This window comes from Eubalaena glacialis, chromosome 7 (assembly GCF_028564815.1).
Source record: "Eubalaena glacialis isolate mEubGla1 chromosome 7, mEubGla1.1.hap2.+ XY, whole genome shotgun sequence".
NCBI classification, from domain to species: Eukaryota; Metazoa; Chordata; class Mammalia; order Artiodactyla; family Balaenidae; genus Eubalaena; species Eubalaena glacialis.
Window position 1 is genome coordinate 30,777,175 of NC_083722.1, and position 22,583 is coordinate 30,799,757.

Here is a 22,583-nt window from a genome sequence, read left to right on the forward strand (position 1 = left end):
TCAGTGGAAGCACGGAGTCCTAACCACTGGACTGCCAGGGAATTCCCTCTGCTTCCCTCTTTCAATATACCACTCAACCCCTTAATGCAGAGTTGGCTTCATGACTGTGACAACAAGAAAGAGAAAATAGAAGACCAGCTTTCCCCCTTTGATTATATGAAAATCATCCACATTTTCAACACCAAGCCTCCCATATACTGTGGTAGAAATGAAAGGCTTGTATGACTAAATATAGATGCCAAGTATCTCACAAATACTTAAGTGTTCCAGGAAATGAGAAATGGGAAATGAAATTGGCTATAAGCATAAATCAAAACTATCCAAATTGTCTCTAGAAACTAATCACTAACTTTTTAATCTCTGTTTTGGGCAACCTGAAACATTCAGGAATTCGCTTAAGTAAAGAATGGCATGACAAACACCTCTTATTGGGATGGATTAAGTTGAATAGAGATGCTTTCCAAGGTGCTTTGTAATGGTGCTTTTTTAAGCCTTCCACCATACTGCTCTGCCTAGAGTAGGTGTTCAATAAATATTTTCAGAAAGAAGAAAGGAAAGAAGGCAGAGAGAGTGAGAGGGAGGGAGGTCATTTCTGTTCTCTTGGGATTTCAGGAAAATGGGATATTAATTCCATATAAAGTAAACGTAAGGAAATAGTCTAAAAAATGCTTTAAAACAGTTGGAGAGAAGCCTACTTGTTCAGTTAAAGAGATTTAAATGATTTAGGGCAGAGAACACCGGTGCCCCATTCCCAGGCTCCTCCAGGCCCCTGCACAAGTACACAAAGCCGTGCACACACCAGATATCCCATCTCAGGCCTGGGGCCTCCAGGATCAGCTCTCTCCAGTACACAGCACTGCCTCTGAGTGATGCATTTCAGAAATGGGGCATCTGGGTGCTGCCCCTTTATCAGGTGGTAAAAAGGATCCCAGAGCCACTCCTGGAAACAAAAGAGCTGAAGTTGACAGGAATTTCTTGGCTTGGGCTTTCTCTTCTAAGATGAGGCCAATGCTGACAAATTAGGTTCATTAATACCTTCTGCAGTAACAAAATTAACATGAAACTCAACACACCTAAATGGAAAACCTTGGAAGAGATTACAGACTGGGGACTGAGGTTGGGGTAGGGTCAACATTTCTGTTCTGAATGTGCCCGTGTATTTTAAATTTATAGTTTATGTGATGTGATGTCTCTGAGTTCCTACAGGGAAGAACCCGTGGTAAACCAATTGCCAAACTTAGCCATGATGTTCAGTAGAAAATTAGTTTATAAAATATGTAGAAAAATATTACTTTCAAAGAGCAACATTTTTTTAAATGTTAAAAGAATATTTTTTAAAAAGCATTCCACTTGGGGCTCCAGCTCTATTGTGATTCAAACTATTTGGAAACCTTATTGACTCATTTTAAGAGAATCATCTTAGTTATTATGAGTAACAATAATAGGTCCCATCAATTTTATACTTACTATGCTGTGGACACTTTGCTAGGCTTCCTCATATCTCATTAACTCATTTACTTTCTCCATTATACAGATGATAAAGGAGATTGTGTCTAAAGTTTTAGCTTAGGAATATAGTCTCTGGAATCAGGCAGATCTAGGCTTGAGTCTTAATGGCTGTGTAACTTGGGCAAGTCTGAGCCTCAGTTTCTTCATCAGTAAAATGGGGATAAAACCAATACTACCTTCTTCATAGGCTGCTGAGAAGATTGAGATAAGTCATGTGAAACATTCAGCCAAGTGCCAAGGGCATAGTCCAGTGTGCCATGAAAATTAAATGTTGTTAAGTATTATTATTATTATTATTAGATCACATTACCAGTACCAAATACAACTTTTCCCCAAGAGGAAATTAAAACAATGGCCATCAGTGCCATCCCAAGAGGGGAAGGAGGTAAATCATCTTCTGTCTCCATTCCTTTCTCCCCGGGATGTTCGTATTAGTGAGATGAGGGCCAAGCAAACTTCAAGGACAGCTACAGAGGACGAAAATTGTGAGAAAAGAGTTGCTGGGGTGTCCTTTGTGCATTGCAGGGGAGGGAGCGGCAAGCAGGAAAAGGAAGGACCAGGGTTTAGGAGGATGATGGGAAGAAGAAAGGCCATAAGGAGGACTTTTTGGACCTGATTACCGGTACGAGCCTCTCTACCTGCTCCTAACGTCCCTTCCTTCTCTCAGTCCTGCAAACCCCAAGGAGAGACTGTCAGGGAGTACCAGGCACCCCTGCTCTCTGGGAAGCAACTTCTGGGTGGCATGAGCCGGCAGCAGTGTGCAGCCTTGCCCCACAGAGCCCCACAGCGGCTCTGGCAGCTCCCTGGGAAAGAAGAAAGCAGCGTCTTACATGTGTGGCGTATTCTAAAACAAAATAAGAACTGCGAGATTTGATGGACTCTGACAGGGGGAAGAAGGGAGTGAAAAAGATGGAACAAAGATGCCATTTTAAAATTATTGGCTTGGGTTCAGGATTTCACTATTTTCTATGGCAAGGAGCAAGTAAAAAAATCCCTCCTATTGATGACTATTTTTTTATAGTCGGTGAAAGCCGAAGGGCTCGGGGCTTCCGACTATTCCCTCCTGGGGCACCTGGGAGCCGGTCCTCTGGATAACTCAGAAAAGAGCTGGATGGACAGCAGGCAGGAGACTCAGAGGTCCCCAGCAAGCAGCATGAAGGAGGCACGGGTGCAGGAGGACAGACTGTGTTTTCAGCTAGGATTCTGTGATCTTCCTGCCAAACGGGGGTTTACAAAGCAAAAACCTCCAGAGAATTCTCATACTTTCTGGCTTATTCTCCTGGTGTTCATCTTAACAGGAATCAGCTGTTTGCCTTCTCACTTCTCCAGCATGTTGCCGAGGAGAATTTAGCATCTGGTCTGGCTATTATTAAAAACAAGAACATCCTGCTCCGTTGGGAGAACAGCACCACTGGCAAGAAAAGGACAGAGATATTTGCATTCAGGATTCCAAAGATGGGTTTCGGTTCAATATCTGCTCTCCCTCCTCCCCACCCCCTCTCCCCACCCAGGCTTTCATTTTAAAATTTCCCAATGCATCTGTCATTTGCATCGTGGTCTCCTCTTTCTGAAACAGAGAGATGGAGTGTACTTTTTCCTTTCACTGGGAGGCAGGAATCACTGGAGTTGTTCAAACACTGACCCACTCCCGCTGTGTGATAAAGTTGAACTACCAGAGGAAATTTTTTTTTTTTTACAACTGCGGAAATGAAAAAGTAAACAAGACTGGGGCTGCATCGGTATTCAGGCTCCAGCTTCTTTGTTGTTGTTTTTGTCTTTTGCTTTTTTTAAGCATTGGGCTAGGAGCCTGAAGGAACCGTATAATATGAAAAACCCTGAGAGGTTTCATTAGCCAATAAAAAAAAAAACTGAGTTCCCATTAACCACTTAACTCCTTGCTAAAGTTCCGCCCTTTCTTCCCTCCTGGATCCTTCTCTCCCTCTGATGCCCGTGAAGAATAGAAATTTGGTCCATCGGTCTCTCCCCGCACAATCTGAGTTCCCAGTGTGTCCCAGAAGTTGTGGTGGAGAATTACATTCAGTAATTATCTCTGCATTTCTCATCTGTAAAACCACTAATAAGATCTTGATAAGGAGTCAGATTTTCTATGCCCCCAAATCCACACCCAGGAAGACTCCCTGAGCACACTGCTAAAAGGAGAAAGGTCATCGTGATTTTCAAGATTTCAATACTAAATGACTGTTAGAGAAAAACAGAATCGGGCTAAGACATTGCTGGAATATGTCATGATTCTCACAAAAGGCTCCTCTCCTTTCAGGGCAGAAGAATAGAGAGAAACTCACAGAGAAACAGAAAGTGAAACTGGCCAGAGTTGTTACACTGTCAGAGATGGATGCAGTTATAAAAAAAATAAATGACCTAATTTAGGAAGGAAAGGATGTCCAAGGAGATTTAAATCATAAAACCGTTGTATTAAGGCTCCCGCGATTACACATGTCATGCGGTTTTGTGTGTTTGCTTTTGCTGTTTTTAAATAAGACATTTGCACATTTACATCAATCCATCATCCGATTGCATTTTGGGAGTTCCTGGTACCCTCAGCTCTCAAAGACCCCCTTCAGCTCTGCCACTGTATCCTGTATCTCCTAACTCCACTGATCCCACTCTATCTTCCTTCCATCCCCGCATCCGGGCTACCTCTGGTACTTTGGGTTCTCCAGTAGAAATGTCCCAAGGCAGAAGGAGTACAGGGCCACATGAGACCTTGTTGCAATTTTGTGTTCTGGTCTCATTTAGTGTTGTGAAGACAAAACTAGTTCTTGAAGGGCTCGTGTGGAAGAACTTGTGCTCGTCCCCATCCCTCCCCCCTCCTATTTTTTTAGCATTTTGCTAGATGGTCTTGGTTTCTCTATAAGGATGACAGGTTGGGGGGTGGGGGGCAGGGGTGGGATTCTTTCCATCCTATTGGCTGTGGAGTGGCACAGAAAGACCTGGGACAAAAAGACAGCAATCATGACGTGAGCTACCTTTGCAATGCTAAAACATAAAGCAGGTTTTCCAGAAAACCCCACTGAGCGGTCAGACATCATTGCAACAAGATAATAAGCAAATGAAATTAAAATAAATTTTAGTAAAAGTTCAGTGAGTTTCCAGAAACTTGATCCTTCTGCTTTCCAACTGGTTGAGCATGTCCGTCCAGGACAGCAGGGCCGGTTGAATCACAAAACGCTTGTGAATAAATGCGTTACAAAAATGAATAATAACCCTTCTTAGATGTTCATGTCACCGTGCTCCTGACATCTCAGGGAGGCGTCCAGTGTCCCCTGTCCCTTCTAAATAACCTATTTGAAGAAGAGTAATTGCTTGTGGGATGGTGTGTTTTTTTGCAGAATTTGAGGCAAATAAATGCTGTGTCAAGGGGTATCTGTGTGTGTGCTGAGCTTCGTCTTTCCCTGAAGGTTGCTCTGGCACCTCTTCCCATCCCTCCACCTTCCTCCCTCCCCGCCTCCCTCCCTTCAGGTGTGCGTGCACCCATCACACACACACACATACATACACACACAGACACACACAAACGCCCCTTAGTACACTGCCCTTTACATCTTCAGTGGATCCTTTGCCAAATTTTGATGAATTACTTTTTTAAAAATTTCATTTCCAAGGCCTCCCGACTGAATGCTGTGAAGCCCCAGGGGAGCCACAAAGAAGCTGGAGGAGGAGGGAGATGCCCTCGCCTTTGCTCAGAGCTCATAATTTAAATGAGAGCCATCCATGTATTGGTTACTAGCTGGCCTTACTTAAGCATCTTCTGCAGACCCAAGGAGAGAGCCCAGGAAGGAAGAGCAGAGGTGGTGGAGCAGGGATTGGAGTAGCCCGGTGCCCCCAGCACCAGTGAGCAACCAGCTGTCACCCACAGGTCCTCTGCACCAACACCCGGACAGCTCAGGCATCCTTCGAAGGATCCTTCCCGAGCCCTTCGGACCCGATTCGAGGAGCAAATGCGTGTGTTTGCCTGGGGTCTCACAGGAGAGCTGGCCCGCGCTCACTGAAACGGAGGAAGTCAGTTGTCCCCAGAAAAACTTAGAGCCTGTAAGATAGCGATCTTAGCATACCACCCGCCCCTCCCCTCCCCCCCCACCACCAAAAAAACCCTGTTTCCTAGGACAGGTCTCTAAAATGGCTTTAAGTGATTGGGTCAGAGATTGAAACTGGATTGCCCACTGTTAACCTGATCATCTAGGTAGGGTTGTTTGCTTACATCAGACCAGCCGGTACCTGCATTTGCACCCTGGCTCTTGGCTGGGTCAGTGCAATGAACCACCCGCTTCCAGAGGGGATGAAAAATCAACACGTGCAGATCTGTGGGCCCTGCCCTCCCTGTGAACAAGGGCTTCCTCTACCTCCTCCCTGGCCTTTTCAGACTGTTCTCAAATCCCATAAATATAAACATGTGGCTCTTCAACCGCATCTGTAGATAATAACTTCAGGGGGCTTCCTGTTTACACGGCAATACCCATTTCCCAGCCAAATAAACTCTGCGACAGAGAGCTGAGGTGTTTATGGGGCCAGTCTCGGCCGGGATCGAGTTAACAGGAAACACCCACTCTCCAAGAAATGTCTGATGATTAAATATTTGTGGGGCAGGGGGCACAAAGGGTCAAAAACACTGGAGAAATTGCTTTCTTCTTCCGCCTGTCGTTTCCAGTGAGAAACAGAAGCGGCCATGATAAATACAGCCCAGCCGGCCAGGCCTAGCAAAGCCCCACAGCCGTGCTGTTCGCTGGCTGCAGGGCCCGTGAAGCGGGCAAGATGGAGGAAGTGCAGACTGGAGAGTCAGGAGCCTCTGTCCCAACACATACAGCCCTCAGGGTGCCATCAGGTGGAGGGACAGGGCAGGCGGATGGGCATCCATCCCTGGGAAGTCCCTCAGTCTCCTATCTGGCCGTCCTGTTTCCATGAGCAACGTATTCTCGCACCAGCTCTGTCCAGAAAGCCTAAGAAGTTAGAGCCTTTAGCCCAGTTGTTCTTAATCGGGGCGATTTTGCCCCCCAGGGAGCACCTGGCAACGTCTGGAGACATTTTTCATTGTCACGACTGGGCAGACGCTACAGGCATGTAGCAGGTAGAAGCCAGGGATGCTGCTAAACACCCTACAATGCACAGAACAGTCCTCCCTGCACACACGCCGAAGAATTATCCAGCCTGAAATGTCAGTAGCGCCAAGGTCTAGCCCAGTGCCTTTCCGTAAACCAAGAAACTGAGACCCCGAGGAGGAGAGTGACTTGCTGCTGCGGGATAAAGCTGGAGAGGCCGAGAAGGCCACCATGCCCACCTCCTGTGCAGTGCCTTTTAAAGCCACACAGATGTTTAATTTAAAAGGATAAATAAATATACATCCTCAAAGAGTTGCAAACAAGTTCCCTGGCCTAAGTTCACCCAAGTGCTTTTAGGATGTCTCCCAGGCTTAGAAATGAGCTGTTTCCAAGATCTCTCAGAAAACAGTGCCAAAGGGGTAAGAATGAGCAGATCTAAAAGGCAGCCTCTAACTCCTAGCGTGATGTGGGCCCCCCGCCAGTGACTGCGCTTGTCGGCACCGAGGTTTCCCCGTCCCTCTCTAGAACTGTGATAAGCCAAGGCATACGGACAGCACGGGACAGAAAGCAAGCAACCGCTCTACCCCAGGCCCTCGACCTTCTCGCAGGGGAGGGACTTACCAAAAATAAACAGTGGCCCAGAAAAAACGTCTCCAAACTAGAGTTAACCTCACTAGTAGTAGAATTTTACTGAGGCTAGAGCTCTCCAGGCCAAGGTGCGTTTTCACTCATCCTTGTCTTTGGTTGACTTTCTGTTTAAGAACCCAAAAGAGATGTCAGAAGGAAAACAGACTACCCCTACAGCTGGGCTGCTTGAGCTCTTGTGACTACAGTCAAGGGTTCACTTGTCGGCCCCGTTCATGTGCCCAGAGATTCGCATCATGGAACCATCGAGGCTGCTGTCTTTCTACCCTGACTCGTCCCCTGGCTGGAATAAGGGGCTTTACCCAAGGATGGGGTGAGCACTCCTTCCTTCAGACAACAGGCTGATAAGGAAGTGAGCACGCTGCTAGATTCTTCACCCACCCCTCTCTAGGGGTAGGACAAAACAAGAACCCAGCGCTTACCAAGACGGTTTTCCTCTCACCAGTAACATAGGATCTCTGCTCTCATCCAGCCCTGGCAAGTCCTACGACCAATAAGTGCCCAGGTGTAGGCAGGAGTAGGCGTCAGACTAGAGAAGAAACCGCGGATGAGAAAAGACCCAGTGTACACACATAACAAAACCAAAAAAGCCATTTTATTGAAAATTAAATTCAAACTTCAAATTAATATTACAATCATGAGAAAAATGCCAAATAATTCAATTTACAGTTGCAACATACAATACAAATAGTCCCTTTGAAGTTAAGAGTAAACTCATCCACAATCATGACCTGTGGCACAAAGCAGAATTTGTACAATATGTGCACGGAAAGCAAATCTTGGGCAACAGCGACTGGAAAAAAATAAAAATGAAAAGCTTGTATTTACACAAAATGCTACAAATATTTTTGTTCCACAGAAATCTAAGAATGGTAAAGCATATCCAAAAAAAATGGAATTTTATTCAAAATACCTAAGAAATTACTGTAAGTTATGGTTTTGGCTGATATACTTCAAAGTACTGCATGAAGAAGCAAACAGTTATTTGTAAACATGAAGTAAACAAACATCTAAAAAATTCTCACATAGAAAATATCTTTCAAATGTGTTATCTTTTTAAGAACAACAAATTCAAGGTTTGGAAGAGTCGTCTTTTATTTATTTTATTTATTATGGTTCTTTCGAATGTCATAGGTATAATTAATGTTTTTGCTAATGCTTTGTGTTTCCATGTATTCACCTAGACTCTGAGTCAGTCCCTTTCCTGGGAAGGGAGGGAACTCTTTCAGCCAGCACACACGTCTCTTCCCCTCTGAATCTGCAATGGACGGGCCCCAATGGTGTACAGTTCTCTGCTCACTTTTAAAAGGCCCTGGTGGGGGTAAGACAGCCTGAAGAGCGAACCACAGCTGATACTGTTGAGTCTTTCAGTTCAACCTGGATGTCATTTCACACAAAAAAAACTAAAGCTTCGGTACCTGTTCTGGAACTCTGACATAGGTTAGAACAGGTTAAAAAAGTGGCTGTATTGGTCATGCTGTAAACCATGCCTTTTTAATCTGAAGGAAGTAGAGTGCTGGCTAGTTCATGGTTCCACAGTAGCAGTTAAGGCTTTGCTTTGGTCTTGAAATCACAAATCATACACGTGACCCAGTGCAAATTAAGGATTTGGTTAAAAAAAAAAAAAAAAAGAAAAAAGATAGAAAAATTTAACCCCCGGGCTAAAAAAGGGCTGAATTTGATCTAAGAAATGTAAATTACCCCATTGGAATGGTTTGAGTGAGGGGAGAAGGAAGAAGTGCTTGAATTTTTCCCAAGGAAAAAAAAGAAAACTTTTAAAGTGTTTCTGGGTTGCTGCCTGCAGCCACTATACTAACATTTCAACACAAAAGCATCCCTCAAGTCACTTAGTATGTGTACTGTAAACTTAAAAAAGCCCTTTCAACATTAAAAAAGAATGTACAGATATAGTACCTTTTTTATTAAATAGGGTACAGCTGGCACTGGCAGTAACATTTTTTCTGTCAATTAATTAAGATTGAAATGTGTAACCAGACACTGGCTTTTTTAAGTGCTACTGAAACAAACACACATATTTTACACTTACAAATAAATGGACAGTAGCTTGCTTCAAGCTACCACACACAAATAATAAATAGTATCAATTACTACTTCCATCTTCAGTAATAGAAAAGTGGCTTATTTATCTAAGCATACTTGGTATACAACCTTTAGAAGGCAAAGTGTTTTGTTTTGGTTGGGCTTGGTTTTCCCCTCGATCTTTATTAGGAGGAGTCAGGGTGAATTCCCAGGCGAGGAGCACAGGTCCAATGCCCCACGAGCTGTCCCAAGATGCTTGGTGCTCTATGAGGTGGGCTGGACGATGGATGACCGGGGAGCAAGGGGCCTCTGGGGCTGGAGGCAAATCTCTATAAGGTTCTGCCTGGGGGCGGGCACAAGCTTTAAATGAAAGGGCCCTGACCTGTGGGGGAGGTGGGTGGGGATCTGCCTGGTGGGGTCGTGAAGTGGTCCTGGCTTGGATCAAGGATCCACACTTGAGAATCTGCCACGTGGCCGCCAGGAGTGGTCAAAGTGCATCCGACAGGAGGGCTTCGGCTCAAATTCATACGCAGTAGTAGACACCAAATTCCACCTAGCTCTGCCTTCCCTTCGCCCCCCCCCCCATGGTGAGAAATATGAATATCAGAGGCTGTATTCTGGGTCCCCACTGCCTGTATGTTCTCAGATCAGCTGCCTGCTGGAACCTGCCTGCTCCTTCAGAGGACCCTGCTCCCAGAAGACAAGGACTTAACTCTGCTCCTTTAAATGCAAATTCTGTGGGAAGCTGCCAGTGGGCCCCGGGCTAAGGCAGATTTGGGTTCCCCTGACTTACTGTTTGGTAAGGCGTTTTGGGTAACGCTCCCTGGGGCAGTTTTGCTTTCCTGTACCGTGTGTATCACGACTGATCCTTCAGCCACATGTGTGGCTTTAAGCTGACTACGTCTTCACTGGTGATGTCGAGTTTTGCTTTAACTATGAAACCACAGAACATTGTTCTGCAGTTCAAGGATTCACTTGTGCTTGTCTTTTTAATATGACAAGAGTCATCATTATTTCAAAGAAATTAGGAAACCACATCACTCCAGCATTTCATGCCGACAAAGCGCAACGTAAGTGATAAGGACTAAGGGTTGCTTTTTAAATCTCTGATTATTGCTTTTTAAAAGGCAAAGCTGTGTTAGAGGCAATCAAAGATCTGAAAAGAACTAAACATAACATTTCCTTCATACATCACAAAAACAAGCTACATCTAAAATATTTGGAGATGGAAGTATTTTTAAAAATCACATTGTGTCTGGATGAACTGAAATTGCTTAGCAATATTTCAGATATGGCTCTAGCCCACTGAAGAAATTTGTTATTTAATAAAGAGCACTTTTAGAGACCGAAGTCAACATATCAATACACTAAGAAATGTTTCAAGGGTCCAAATGTCATTAAATAATTATAAATATATCTTTAAAGTTATATGACCATTCACGTTAGCAAGTTACCTCAGATTTTACACATATTCATAATTTAAAAAAAAAAAGAAGACAAATAACACACAGCCAAACGCAAACACTATCTCTACCATTATGGCTATAATAAGGTATTGCCATTTTCAGTTTTGCATAAAAGAAGAAGGGGTTAGGTGGGAAGGGGGCAGTCCAGGATCGGATTTCTTTTTGGTTAAATGGGAAAAGGAAAAAAAAAAAAAAAAAGTATAAAAAGGTAAAATAAAATAATCTATCCTGATCGGTACTTTTTGAAGTCACTTTCTTAAAGTAGGAAAAAATTAAAATAAAAAACAACTGAACCAAACAGTTCAAATGAGTACTTGCAGCAAGTGTGAAAGCCAACGTTTGGAACAGTTACTCTGAATGGATGGCACGGGGATGGAAGCGTTCTTTCTGCCCCTCTTCCCTTCGTGGGCACCTGGACCGGCTGTGTCAGCAGGTCTGCCGAGGGCACTGGTCCACACACAGCGGCACCGCGGGGGTGTGTGGTGTCAAAGCACAGGGGACAAGCGTCTCTGCTCTTCCTCCTGAACTTGGGAGTCCCCCTCTCTGAACTGGCATCTGAACAGGTTACTGAGGATAACAGACCAAATGACAACAGCAACAGAAGTACCTTTTCTCCTTTGTTTGCTCGCAAAGGCACATGTTTAAATAGAGAATGATCTGAAATCTGATTAGGATTGTCTCTCTCGGGCCTCTTGCTTCTCAAAAGCTACCCTCTGAGGGTTGCAAGATCATGACAGAGTGAGTGAATGCCAAAAAAAAAAAAAAAAAAAAAAAACCTTCTAAAAAATAGGCACTTTGTAGATAGGCTAGTTGATATACATATATATGCACTCTCTATATATGTATATGTCGATACATTTGGGACGTGGCTCCCAGAGACCGCTGGGCCACTGCTGAGGAAGTTTCAATAGGGCCGCCAAACAGATTCATCCATTCTGCCACTAGAATTCAAAACGGTGGGGGAACTGCTGTGGCTTCCGTCGGCGTCAACGCCATCGCTCTGGTTAGGCAGGTTTGGGTTTAAGAGCGTGCTGCCGTTCGAGGTGGTGGTGCACGGCGGTAGCATTCTGGAAGGAGACCGGTCCCCCCCGGGCACCACGGGGAACTGATAGGATCCTGACGAGGTGCCATAGTAGAGATATGGAGTGCTGCTGGTCTGGAAGGGTCCGCTCTGGCTTTGGGAGGAGCCGGGGTAGGGTGGTGGCAGGTAGGTGTGGTAGTGAGTGGTGGCGGACATACCGAGGGACATGCCTGAGGTGACTGGCGGGGTATAAGTAAAGGTGGCTGGATAGTGCATTCGTGGGTTGGAGAAGCGGCTCTCAGTGAGGGATGAAATGCTTGAGAACTGCCTGGGGTCTGAAAAAGGGCCCAGTTCTGAAGCACCTAAAAATTACAACAGAAGATGGGGGGGGGGAAACATCTGTAAATAGCAGTTAAAATCATGAAAGAATTTATTTTTTTACAAGAAAAAAAAAGAAAACTTTAGCTTTCCCCCAAAGGAACAGCAAGCCACAAACAGACTTTCAAATGCACCGGTCACTACACAGACTTCTGGGGTTTTTTTGTTTGTTTGTTTTTTCACTTTACAGTCTTAGCGGCATTTAGTCTCAAGTTCTTCACCCCCAGAGAATCCCAAAGGGCTTTAAAAACCCAAATGTGTGCTAGGTCGTGTGTGTAAACCAACCCAACACTCTAATCAGACAGATTCACTCACCAGACTGTAAGACTGAATCCTCACTGATTTTTTTCCCCTCTCTTTTTGTTCCTTGTTGTACCTCAGATATTTGAAAGTGACCTTTTTACTAAGTCGGACACGTTTCTTTTTCTCAACCCAATATAAAGAAAATTCCAAAGTGATCCGTTTTGTTATTGGTACTCTTAGCAGGGCCCCTTCGTCAATGAAGGAACGTCAAAAAGATACCCTAGCATGGGCCTATCACTTCAACTCTTAAAATAATGTGAAATCCTGTTTTATTCCTCATCTTGGTAACAGATTTCAAAAAAAAGCAAACTAGATTTCAATGTTTTCTGGAACTATCTTACTTATCTGGGGGTGTATAGGGAGTGTCTGACCCTTAGAAATTCTCCCAAGGGTCATAAACTAGCAGGTTTTGAAAGTGGGTGGGGGGAAGGCTTGGTACCTAGGAATCACTGCATTTCAAGTCTTGATGGGAGAAGTAGGACCTGATTAAGGCCATGTGCCAACAGCAGCTTTGGGGAAAGGCTCGCTGGTAGAGGAGATAAAACAGGAGGGCACCTGACCATCCACCTTCCCGACCCCTGTACTACATCCTACAGAATTAGCTTCAGGCCAGTTTGAACTGGGAACCTGAAGCAAAGACAGTTTTCCTCTAAAATGTAAAGTCCTTTAACTTCTAAAGCTAACAGGATGCCTCCTTAATAGGTATTTCTGGCACTTAACTTATGAAACCACAGTTAGAAACTACTTCATGTGGAAATTAGTTTTCAGAAATGCCAAAAACTTATAGTTGTGATCTTTAAAGACAGGGTTATGAATTTCTAACACTGACAGAATTGTGACAAGCCGTTTTATAATACCAGTGTTCTTAAGATTTTGTTCACACCTAAAATCTTCCAATCCTCTGGATCTCATACATTTGCTTTTCCTACCGCTTTTATCTGTAAGGGAAAGCACTCAGTAATTCTTGAAGGTCTTAGCGAGCAGGTACTTCTTCAGCTTCAATTTTATTTAGCCACGTTCTTGGATACTACAATACTTATTAAACGAATCATCCCAATATTTTTCTTTCAAGGTGCTGATCGAGAGTTGTTCATTTTTGTTAAAATGCACACTGCCTGTGTTCTTTATAAAATGCTCGGGGCAAGCGCCGTGATGTGCACTGATAGCAAGAAGTGACTACTTCAAAGCAATATATCGTTAACAAGGTGTTTCTCACTCATCGGACAGTCCCAATCAGACAGCCCCACCCAGCCCAGCCCAGCAATTGTGAAAAGTCTCACCTGCCTGGCTCTTCTTACTGAGAGTGGAAGGCCAGAGGCAGAAGTCAGAGGTGGCAGTGTCATCATCTGTAAAATGAGGGGATGAGCTCTAAGTTCCCTTCCGGCTCTAACGTTCTATCACCGTGAATCCCAAGACAGGAGGAGAAGCAACTGCCTTGGTGGGGGAGGGGGGGGAGGGAGGGGGGGAGGCAGAGAAGGTCCCACCCCTCACAGTACCTTCCCAGAATCCACAGGCCCATAAGCAGAGAGTAAAAAGCTGGTGAGCAGCTTCTAAGACCAGAAGCAAACACTTTCAAGATGACAAACCAAAACTAGCACAGTCTGGGCAGTTACTCTCTGCTTTTTATAAATTCTTCCATCCTCCACTGGCCTCTCCCTAATCCCTCCCAAATATGAAATTCTGACAAGCTCAGGTGTGAAAAGGTACAAGAAGTGATTAGGACAGAATCGCCAACGGGGCCAGATGAGATTTGCCATCTCCCTGCCCTGTGCTTCTGTAGTGCCTGACACGATACAGGCCCTGCACGGAGACCACAGATGTTCTCGGCCAGCCTGATTTTTCACTGCAGGGCATCTAGGTGAACTTGAGTTGGCAGAGTTAAAAGGGTATAGGCAGGCCACCTCTGTACTCTTTAAGTTCAACACTCGGCCCGTGAGAGAAACCAGAATAATGTGAGCAATTTCAAATGGAAAGATGTCACCCTTAAAGCATCAGCGTTTGCCCCCCACAGGAGCACAGAGCTCACACAGGTAGGCTCATCAATGTAAAAAATGCTTCTCGTGGGTATTTATACTTAAAATATACTGTCATCATAATTAAAATTCCAGGTGGTTTCCCTGATTTTGATGCAGAAGCCTCATTAAAACCCTTTATGTGGGACCCTGCCAGTAAACTCCAGTGTGGTTTTGAATTTCTCTCTCCACCTCCCACCCCCAACTTCTCGATTTTACCTGATACACTTGTCTGATGTTTTTATTATCCATCACATGCCAGGATCACTCTACGTTTTTGGTTTCTAAATGCCAGCTAATGCAAATTGACATTCATTTTTCAATTAATGAGCTCTGGCTGTGGTTTATAGGAAACAATGCAACAAACTTCCGCTGGCTTTACAGAATTTTGACCAATGACTTCTAGTCATTTGAGACTGTCATGTCTTGAGGATTAACTCCTTCTGGGCAAAGAGAGCTCATGAGGACTTTAAAGGGATTATATGGTAATCTTTATAAGTTACAAAAAATAAAATTTTCTGGAACTTAGTTATTTCGTGTTACACTGCAATGTGTTCTGTAGGAAGAAATGTTAACAACTTGCTGCAGTATCATGTGAGATCTCTTATATAATAATCAATGATGGGGAGATGGAAGGAATTCTAAACTTAAAAAGAAAGAACTTAAACCCCTTCCTAACCTTCGATTATTTATAATAATTATTACAGAAGCAAAGGATATAACTAAATTTTCTTTCATTGAATGGGGTTGTACCTGTACTTCTAATCTCCGTTCTGTACAAGAACTGAGTTTTTCTTTTAGACCATCTTCTCAGGTTATTTCGACCTTGTGTCCTAAACTATTCATACCCATGTCACCAGCCACATTACGTACAGCTACCAACTATCTATAGACCTAGATATTATATCAACTAAAGTAAAGAAAATATAATATCTACTTATTAAAAGGATCAGGATGAAAGCCTGGAGAGTTCTAAAAGTACTCTTACCCCAATCTAATTTTAGAAATGTAAAGCCAAAGCTCAGTAACGGCCCCAGTGATCTGCCTTGTAGCCTTAGAGCCAGTTTAAAACTCCAGATTACAACCTACTGATTAAATAAAGCCAGCATTGCCAGGAGTTACTTGAAGCCCAAGATAAACATGGTGCATCTTCCTGATAGGCTTGTCTTACCCAGCATGGAGACAAGGGTATGCTGTACAGTAAACACGTCCATGATATAGAGCAGAATGCAACACTTGGGTGAATTTTCAGACAAACAAAAAATGACTTCAACAAAATTTTGCACTTGTGAAGCTTTAAACTATGCCCCCAGATTCCCTAATGTACCCATTTGTCCTCCTCTGCTAGTTTGGGGTACTCTGGTGAAAAAAAAATCCAAACCCCTCGTTTACTGTTTAGATGATCCTAATCTAACCCGCTGACAAATAGGGAAGCTCAGCGGAGAAGGGAGCCAAAAATGTGCTCTACAAAAATCACAAAGCTCCAGAGAGGCAGAACCACAGCTAGACAAGACCTCTTCGACCTCTAACCACTCTGCAGTCTTAGTCACCCTTAAGGAATTCGGTGGACACAACCACAGATATATATTTGCTGTCTTACAAGCCTATCTGCCGAAATAAATTTGCCTAGAAATATTTAAGTAGGTTCTTCTGGTGCCCATGTGTTGCCCAATGAGAGCGACTGTCCTTGGGACACTATTTAAAAACTCTTTCGGGACTTGTTGATCTAATCTGCTGAACAGTGAGCAACTAATTCAGTTGTTCGTGGCATAATGTGAATGAGACCAAGGTCAAGGGCTTGATTCCCTTAGGACCTGCTGGTTCCCTACAGATGCATTTCATTCCACAACTGCTCGCTGCACCCTTAGCCAGTCAGACAGCTGCAGATTTATGTAGTTATCATAAATAGAGCTGCAAGAACCTTGCTCACTGAAACGGCAGCAGCGGCAGTTTTTCACCACCTAGGGTACCTGGAGAAGAATATATTAATAAAATGCCCGTGAAGCTCAAATAAAAATAAAATCGATGTTAAAAGTAAAAATTTCTTGCTCCTCTCCGCCAAAGTCTATGGGGAAAAAGGAAATGGCCTCCCTTTACCCAACCAGGTCTCTTGGGTCTCCCAAGCAAGTGAAAAGTGTAGGGGAAAGGAGTGAAACCAAGATAAGGGAGAATAAAAGAGAAGCTCTGATCTTTTATTCTTGCAGCCTGCAAGCCTCCACTCAGCGCCTTCCATACTCCGATGGCTAAGGAGAGTTATCTTGGGTCATGCTTGACTCCTAACTAGAGTGAGCTGCGGAGGGCAGTGATTGTCTAATCCTTGTTCGTCTTCCCCTTTGGGGCTTAATAACAATGATACTTGATGTTTCTAGGCCTTTACCAAGTACTTTCACATGCATTTTCTTATTCAGTAGACCGTCAAGACATAATGGTTGGTTGAAAATGGGCCAGGAGAGCTCTCAAAAGAATGGAAATAGGAGTTTGAAAAGAATAGCAGACTGGGGTACTTGCCATTTGGGGCTGTCAGCTAGGAAACATCGTACCCATGTATCACCCCCTCTCAGCGGTGGAATTTACACATCCCAGCCAAGGAGGGCAGGTCGGGGCGGAGAAAAGGACAAGGGGCCTTGAATCCAGGTGGAACACAGATGGGCAAATGCAGAGTCCTCTGCCCTTTTTTAATGCAAGGGCAAAAATATACAGAATGAAAAGCCATCATACTTCTCGGCAATGAGGCGTTAACTTCAAAGCTTCATCGAGGCCTTTTCAATGGTAGGAGTTGTTGCCACACCAAATCTCAAATAACGTCCAGGTACTTTTTATTAACCCCCTCGCAGCATCCTTTCTATTGGAACATATAATACACGAGATCTCCACAGAGCCGCTCTCCTCTAACAATCTTCTTCCCCTTCTACATTTTGGCTGCCACCTTCCCAACTGCTCTATTATATAATTTCCTATTTCACTCCTGTTCGAAATAGCATTTATTTTCCATGTCACTCTTTCGGGCCCTCAGCCACTACTTTACTGAATTATTAGCTGTTTCGTAGCCTGTGCTCTCCAACTACAAAGTAAGCTTTGGATGGTAAGGATGATTTATTTTCCTTTCATATCCCTCAGAACCGTCTACATTACAAGAGCTTAAATTTTTTTAAATATAAGTGTATGAATGGATGGATAAATCAACAAATAAGTAAATTAGCTGGGGGATCAGGAACTCTGCACAACAGCTGGTACATTTTTGACGCATCAAGAAAACAGATATTATAATAAACATTAAGCAATGCTGACATTAAACCTAAAATGTAACTCAAATGTGATTCCATACCTATAAAACCTCGTAAAACTCTCTTTAAAGGGTGTTCAAAGCTCTCCCCAAGCATTGTTACATCAGTTGACCTCACGTTTCAGACAGGGGCCCGCAAATGGCAGTTGCCACTAGTGAAAGGATTCCTCTGTTTTGCCACTGTGCTGTTCCCAATATCCTAAGAGCCCGTATCTGTGTGTAAGTCTACACTGGGGAGCCACGGGGAGAAGAGAGGAAAGAGGAAGAGGGCCAGGCCAGAAATGTACAGCCTGCGGGAAGGCGAGTCAGCAAGCTCCTCTCCCTCTGGACCCCAAGGTAACTGCTGCCACTAAAGTCACGGGGTTTATTTGCAGTGGGTTGCAAAGCTTGCTTCCTGTCTGAATTTCTAGATAGTATATAGAGCCAGTATGTCAGCATCATCCAAAATTGTGGATGACCTTTATAGATGAAGAGATGGCAGCCTGGAGACACGTGGATCTGCGTGACATCCCGAGATGAAAACGTGGTCCTCCTGTCTCAGGCCCGAGTGTGCTACTCCCTGTCTGCATCCCTGACAGTGCTTGCCGGCGGGGAAACGGAGAGCTTCGGCCTTGAGCTTCCTTAGATCTGCGTTCTACAAAAACACACACAGAAGGGGAAAATCTTCCACCTTTTCAGGCCACACAGGGGCAGAGCCTTGAAACCAGAGGGTGTCATCCCGACCCAGCACAGGTCACAGCCACCCTTCACCAGGCGTGACTGAGCAGCTCTGCAAAGGGGGCGCAGAAAATAAGGGTGAGGCTATTGGCATAGTCAGAGCCCTCTGTTCTACTCTTCCACGGTCACGTCCCACTACTGCTGGGTATGAACCTTCCTCTTTGTGGCGGGACAGGTACTCAGGACCCTCACTACAGCTTTGCTCATCCCCAGACTCACGGCCACCTCTCTTTTCTCTGCCAGACCCGGGTACGTAAGCACTGCCTTCAAAGCTTACCGCTACACAAGGACTTCCCAGGTATACAAATCCCTATCACCTTTTCTTTACCCTATACATCTGGAACGTTTACAGATGTAAATTTTACCACGCCATGCATTTTAAAGTATCATCACTGGTTTTAGAGAAGCATTTTCATTTTCTAGCTAAAGGGAAAGCAAATGAAGAAGAACCATGTACCCTTCTTTGAGATCCTACCTAGTAGGGGCTTCCCTGGCGGTCCAGTGGTTAAGACTCCTCGCTTTTACTGCAGGGGGCGCGGGTTCGATCCCTGGTTGGGGAACTAAGAACCCCACACACTGTGCAGCCAAAAAAAAAAAAAAAAAAAAAAAAAGCACCACCCCTACCTAGTTCACGGTATGGTACTGAAAAAAGACGAGTACTTCCAAAACATCTACTAAACGAATCAGTTACTAGCATAGACCCAAGCAAGCAACATGACAGAAGCAGAAATGCTATGTAAACATTACCTAAAAATCAACTTTCGACTCTACGCAGAACATTACTTTGCATTTTCCACATTGAGGTTTTAAGAGATGTTTACATCAGTTTTCTTACTTTCCCTGAATTTGTCCCCTCACACTAAAATGATCAAGTATCAATCACTAAATTAGTTTTACTTTTAATTTCATTAGATAATAGGTGGAAAAATATACCCCACGTGGGAGAAATGTAATGGATCACATTGATGGAGAAGAAAGCAGCAAAATGAGAATTTGAAATCGATTTTTTGAAGATAATGAGAGGTCAGATTAGCAAGCTCCATAGTTTTGCAAAAGAGAGGAAAAGTGCCTCGACTATCCAGTATAAATATTTATTTTCCGTGTTGTAATGAATTGTACTTTTCCACTGCACGCTAACAAATTCTGAAAGACCAGCTGATCCCAAGGCTAAGAAAGTACGCTATGCTGAAGGAAAGAGAGAGAAAAAGGAAAAATAAAAATAAAGCAAAAAACGCACAACCTGGCAATTTTCAGAAACTTCAACCATCCCTTAAACCCACCCAAATTTTGAGGATATGGTTGGAATAATACATTTCCTCCTGGTGAGAAGGAGAGAGGCCATAGATATGCAGTGCGTGTGTGTGTGTGTGTGTTCGTGTGTGCACGGGGAGGGAGGGTAAGAGAGAAGGAAGAAACCAAAGGGTGAAGGGGGGAAAGAAACGGAGGAAAAAGGAGAGAGATCTTCTTGCTAGGCCTTGATTAAGAACTTTTTAAAGGCTAGGAAGGGTGGAGAGTCTTTGAAACCAGATCCGCCACAGGAAGGAGGCCAGCACCCAGGACACCGTGTCTTTCAGAAGGGGCCACCCACAGTGCCGCGGTGGTCATATGACTGCTCTGTCACATCCTGAAGCCATTTCCAGCCCATGCACACGTCTGTGCTCCCATTTAGAGAGGATGGGATATATTGGGAACACACATATGGAAACACTTTCAGAGAATCAGTTTCCATGAAATTCATAATGAGCCAAGTGGCTTCAGATGTGGTTGCGTTCCTCCGATTAGCCAGAAAAAAAAAGAAGGAAGAAAAGGAGGAAAAAGGGACAAATCCACCCTTTCAGACCTTATTTCAGTTTCAGAGAAATTAAAAACCACTAATGACTTATGGCTACCAAAACACAGAGCCACAATTAAGACAGGAGGAACTAGGAAAAAGAGGGACAGAGGTTTAGAAGCTATAGCCTTTCCCTCCTAAAAATAACAGCTTCAATATCAGTAATCTTGTCTTAAATCAGGGGGAGGCTTTCCTGTGACGGTATCTGCCTAGGGTGGCATAATTAATTTTCTGACATCCTGGCAACACGCAGTGCGCACGCGCACGTGTGGGGTGGGACCACGCGGACAGAGGCAGAGGCTAGAAGACCGGCTTTTATTCGATAACATATGTGGCCAATTAAGATTATTTTAAAAATTGCAACTAAATGATAAATTGTTCCTAAGTAAATCTTTCCAAAAAGCCTGAATGCAGAAGGGACAGCCTGGTATTTTCCTGTAGCCTGTGCTAATGGTAACTCAGACTATATTAAAAGCAGAAATTTATGAACTGGTTGAGATGTTATATATTAGACAATCAAGCTTAGCTGATAGGAAGGCATGAAATAGAAGAAGGGAACAACTGGGGGAGGGACTTTAAAAAGGGACATTGAACTGATATTAGTAAGTTAAGACGTTATTTTTATATTAAAACCAAAGCAGATATACTATGGAGGAAAATTCACATTAATTTTAAGGTATAACAGGAGACAAGAAAATGCTCTCCAGGCAAGAGTTGGGGTTGTTTTGGGTTACCTCAGCAGATTGGGGGGCGCAGAGTGGGGAAGGAGCCGAGTTCCCTCTGCCCTTTGGGGTGCTTCAGTGGGAAAGTCTTTCAAGCTTGGTACGTTGTTTAGGAATGCCCTGAGGATGGGCTGGGAACCATCACTGGCTGGTGCTTAACAGACCAGTCTTTGCTCCAAGCATAGGAATCCTCCAAGTGACTTTGTAGTCACAGCATCCCATGGTGTCACAGGTTTTACTAAGGGGAAAGAGATTCGAAGGTTCCCACCTGCAGAGGATCTGTACTCCATGGGAGATGTCTACGCACATTACGGTGAGTCTACGCACATTAAATCCTCACCCCAGCCCTGGGAGGGAGACAGTATCACTGACCCCACATTATGGATGACAAACTGAAGCCCAAAGAAGCAAAGTGATTTCCTCAAGGTTACAGACCCAGTAAATGGTGGCCTGGGACCTGGCCCCAGACCTAGGGGGCTCAGCTGCCACAGTTCCCTCCAGGGTTCAGGGATTCTGTGTCACTTTCATGCGAGTTCTAACATACTGGTGGCCATGCCTACCTGGAGGGCAATGATGGAAAGGGTTCTGATCAATTGTCAGTGACAGGCCTGGGGATGGAGGTGGGGATGGGATGTGGAACTGGCGGGGGGGTGGGGGGGGCTGATCCCTGCCACCTATTTTCCGTGCTCGACTCAGCCGCAGAATTCTCATATGGTCCTTACCGTTGATGTTCTGAGTGATCGTAAGCAAGTCACATTTTATTTATTCCCCAGGTTCTCTCATTGGGTAAGACTCTTGTGAGAACGGGCAAAAGTACACAGCAAATAGTAAACATCTCCATCTCAAAAGGGTATTCCTTCATACGGTATTATTTGAATTAGTAGAGCCAGAGATGAAGGAAAATTTAAAAATTGGGTCCAAGCTAGGAAAGACGTGAGTTGAGAATTAGAATCCTGAAACTCCTGATTCACTCCACACACCCAGCTCCAGGCCCAACCAAACTCTCCTGTTAAAAAAAAAAAAAAAAAGGCCTCTTGCAGTGGGAAAAGGAGGCTAGGAGAGCAAATAATCACCATAGCAACCACATTCCACCATCCCCTAAATGCACAGACTGTTTTCAGATCCAGCTCGATTCTCCCCTTCTTAAAGTAGGTGCAGATAGACTAAATCCAGCACCAATGCAGTTTCAGACTCTCCCTGTGACTGACTCTAGCGCTGACCCAGGAAGGCTCCAGGCAGCAGCTGCCTTGGAGGTAGCATCGTTCAAAATGTGACAAGCTCGGGGCACCATTTTTTTCAAATAAAATTCCCTTCAAAGGGCTTAGCGCCCTGGTGTGGTCCCACAGCCCTGAAGCCATCCTGAACCTTAACGCCTGTGTCTCAAACCACCCGATGTCCCAAGACCCAGAACGTGAACCAGATGACCAAAGTGCTCTGGTTCAGGCTCGAAGTCAGCTCCACAAGGTACAGCTCTCCCAGGCCTGATATGACCCACGTTAATCTGGGATCAAAGCCACAGGCTTCAGCCTCAAGCTGTGTCCTGCCGGGACCTGTCCTTACCTGTGCCCTCTCTCCCTCTCCAGTCAGATGCATCCACTTACC

General features: G+C 44.4%; 1 protein-coding gene across 6 annotated transcripts in view; it reads right to left on the reverse strand.

The window, feature by feature from the left end:
• Nucleotides 1-11,544: 11,544 nt before the first annotated feature.
• Nucleotides 11,545-22,583, reverse strand: part of RUNX2 (RUNX family transcription factor 2) — a 206,838-nt gene continuing 195,799 nt past the window's right edge. For 4 of the 6 annotated variants that reach the window (XM_061195018.1, XM_061195020.1, XM_061195023.1 and 1 more), the window contains 2 exons: nucleotides 13,697-13,762; nucleotides 11,545-12,097 (listed from right to left, as the gene is read on the reverse strand). In XM_061195018.1, coding sequence (XP_061051001.1) covers nucleotides 11,619-12,097; nucleotides 13,697-13,762 — 545 coding nt within the window. In that variant the 3' untranslated portion in view covers nucleotides 11,545-11,618. The remainder of the gene's footprint in view (nucleotides 12,098-13,696; nucleotides 13,763-22,583) is intronic. The other 2 variants (XM_061195021.1, XM_061195022.1) reach the window with 1 other exon arrangement.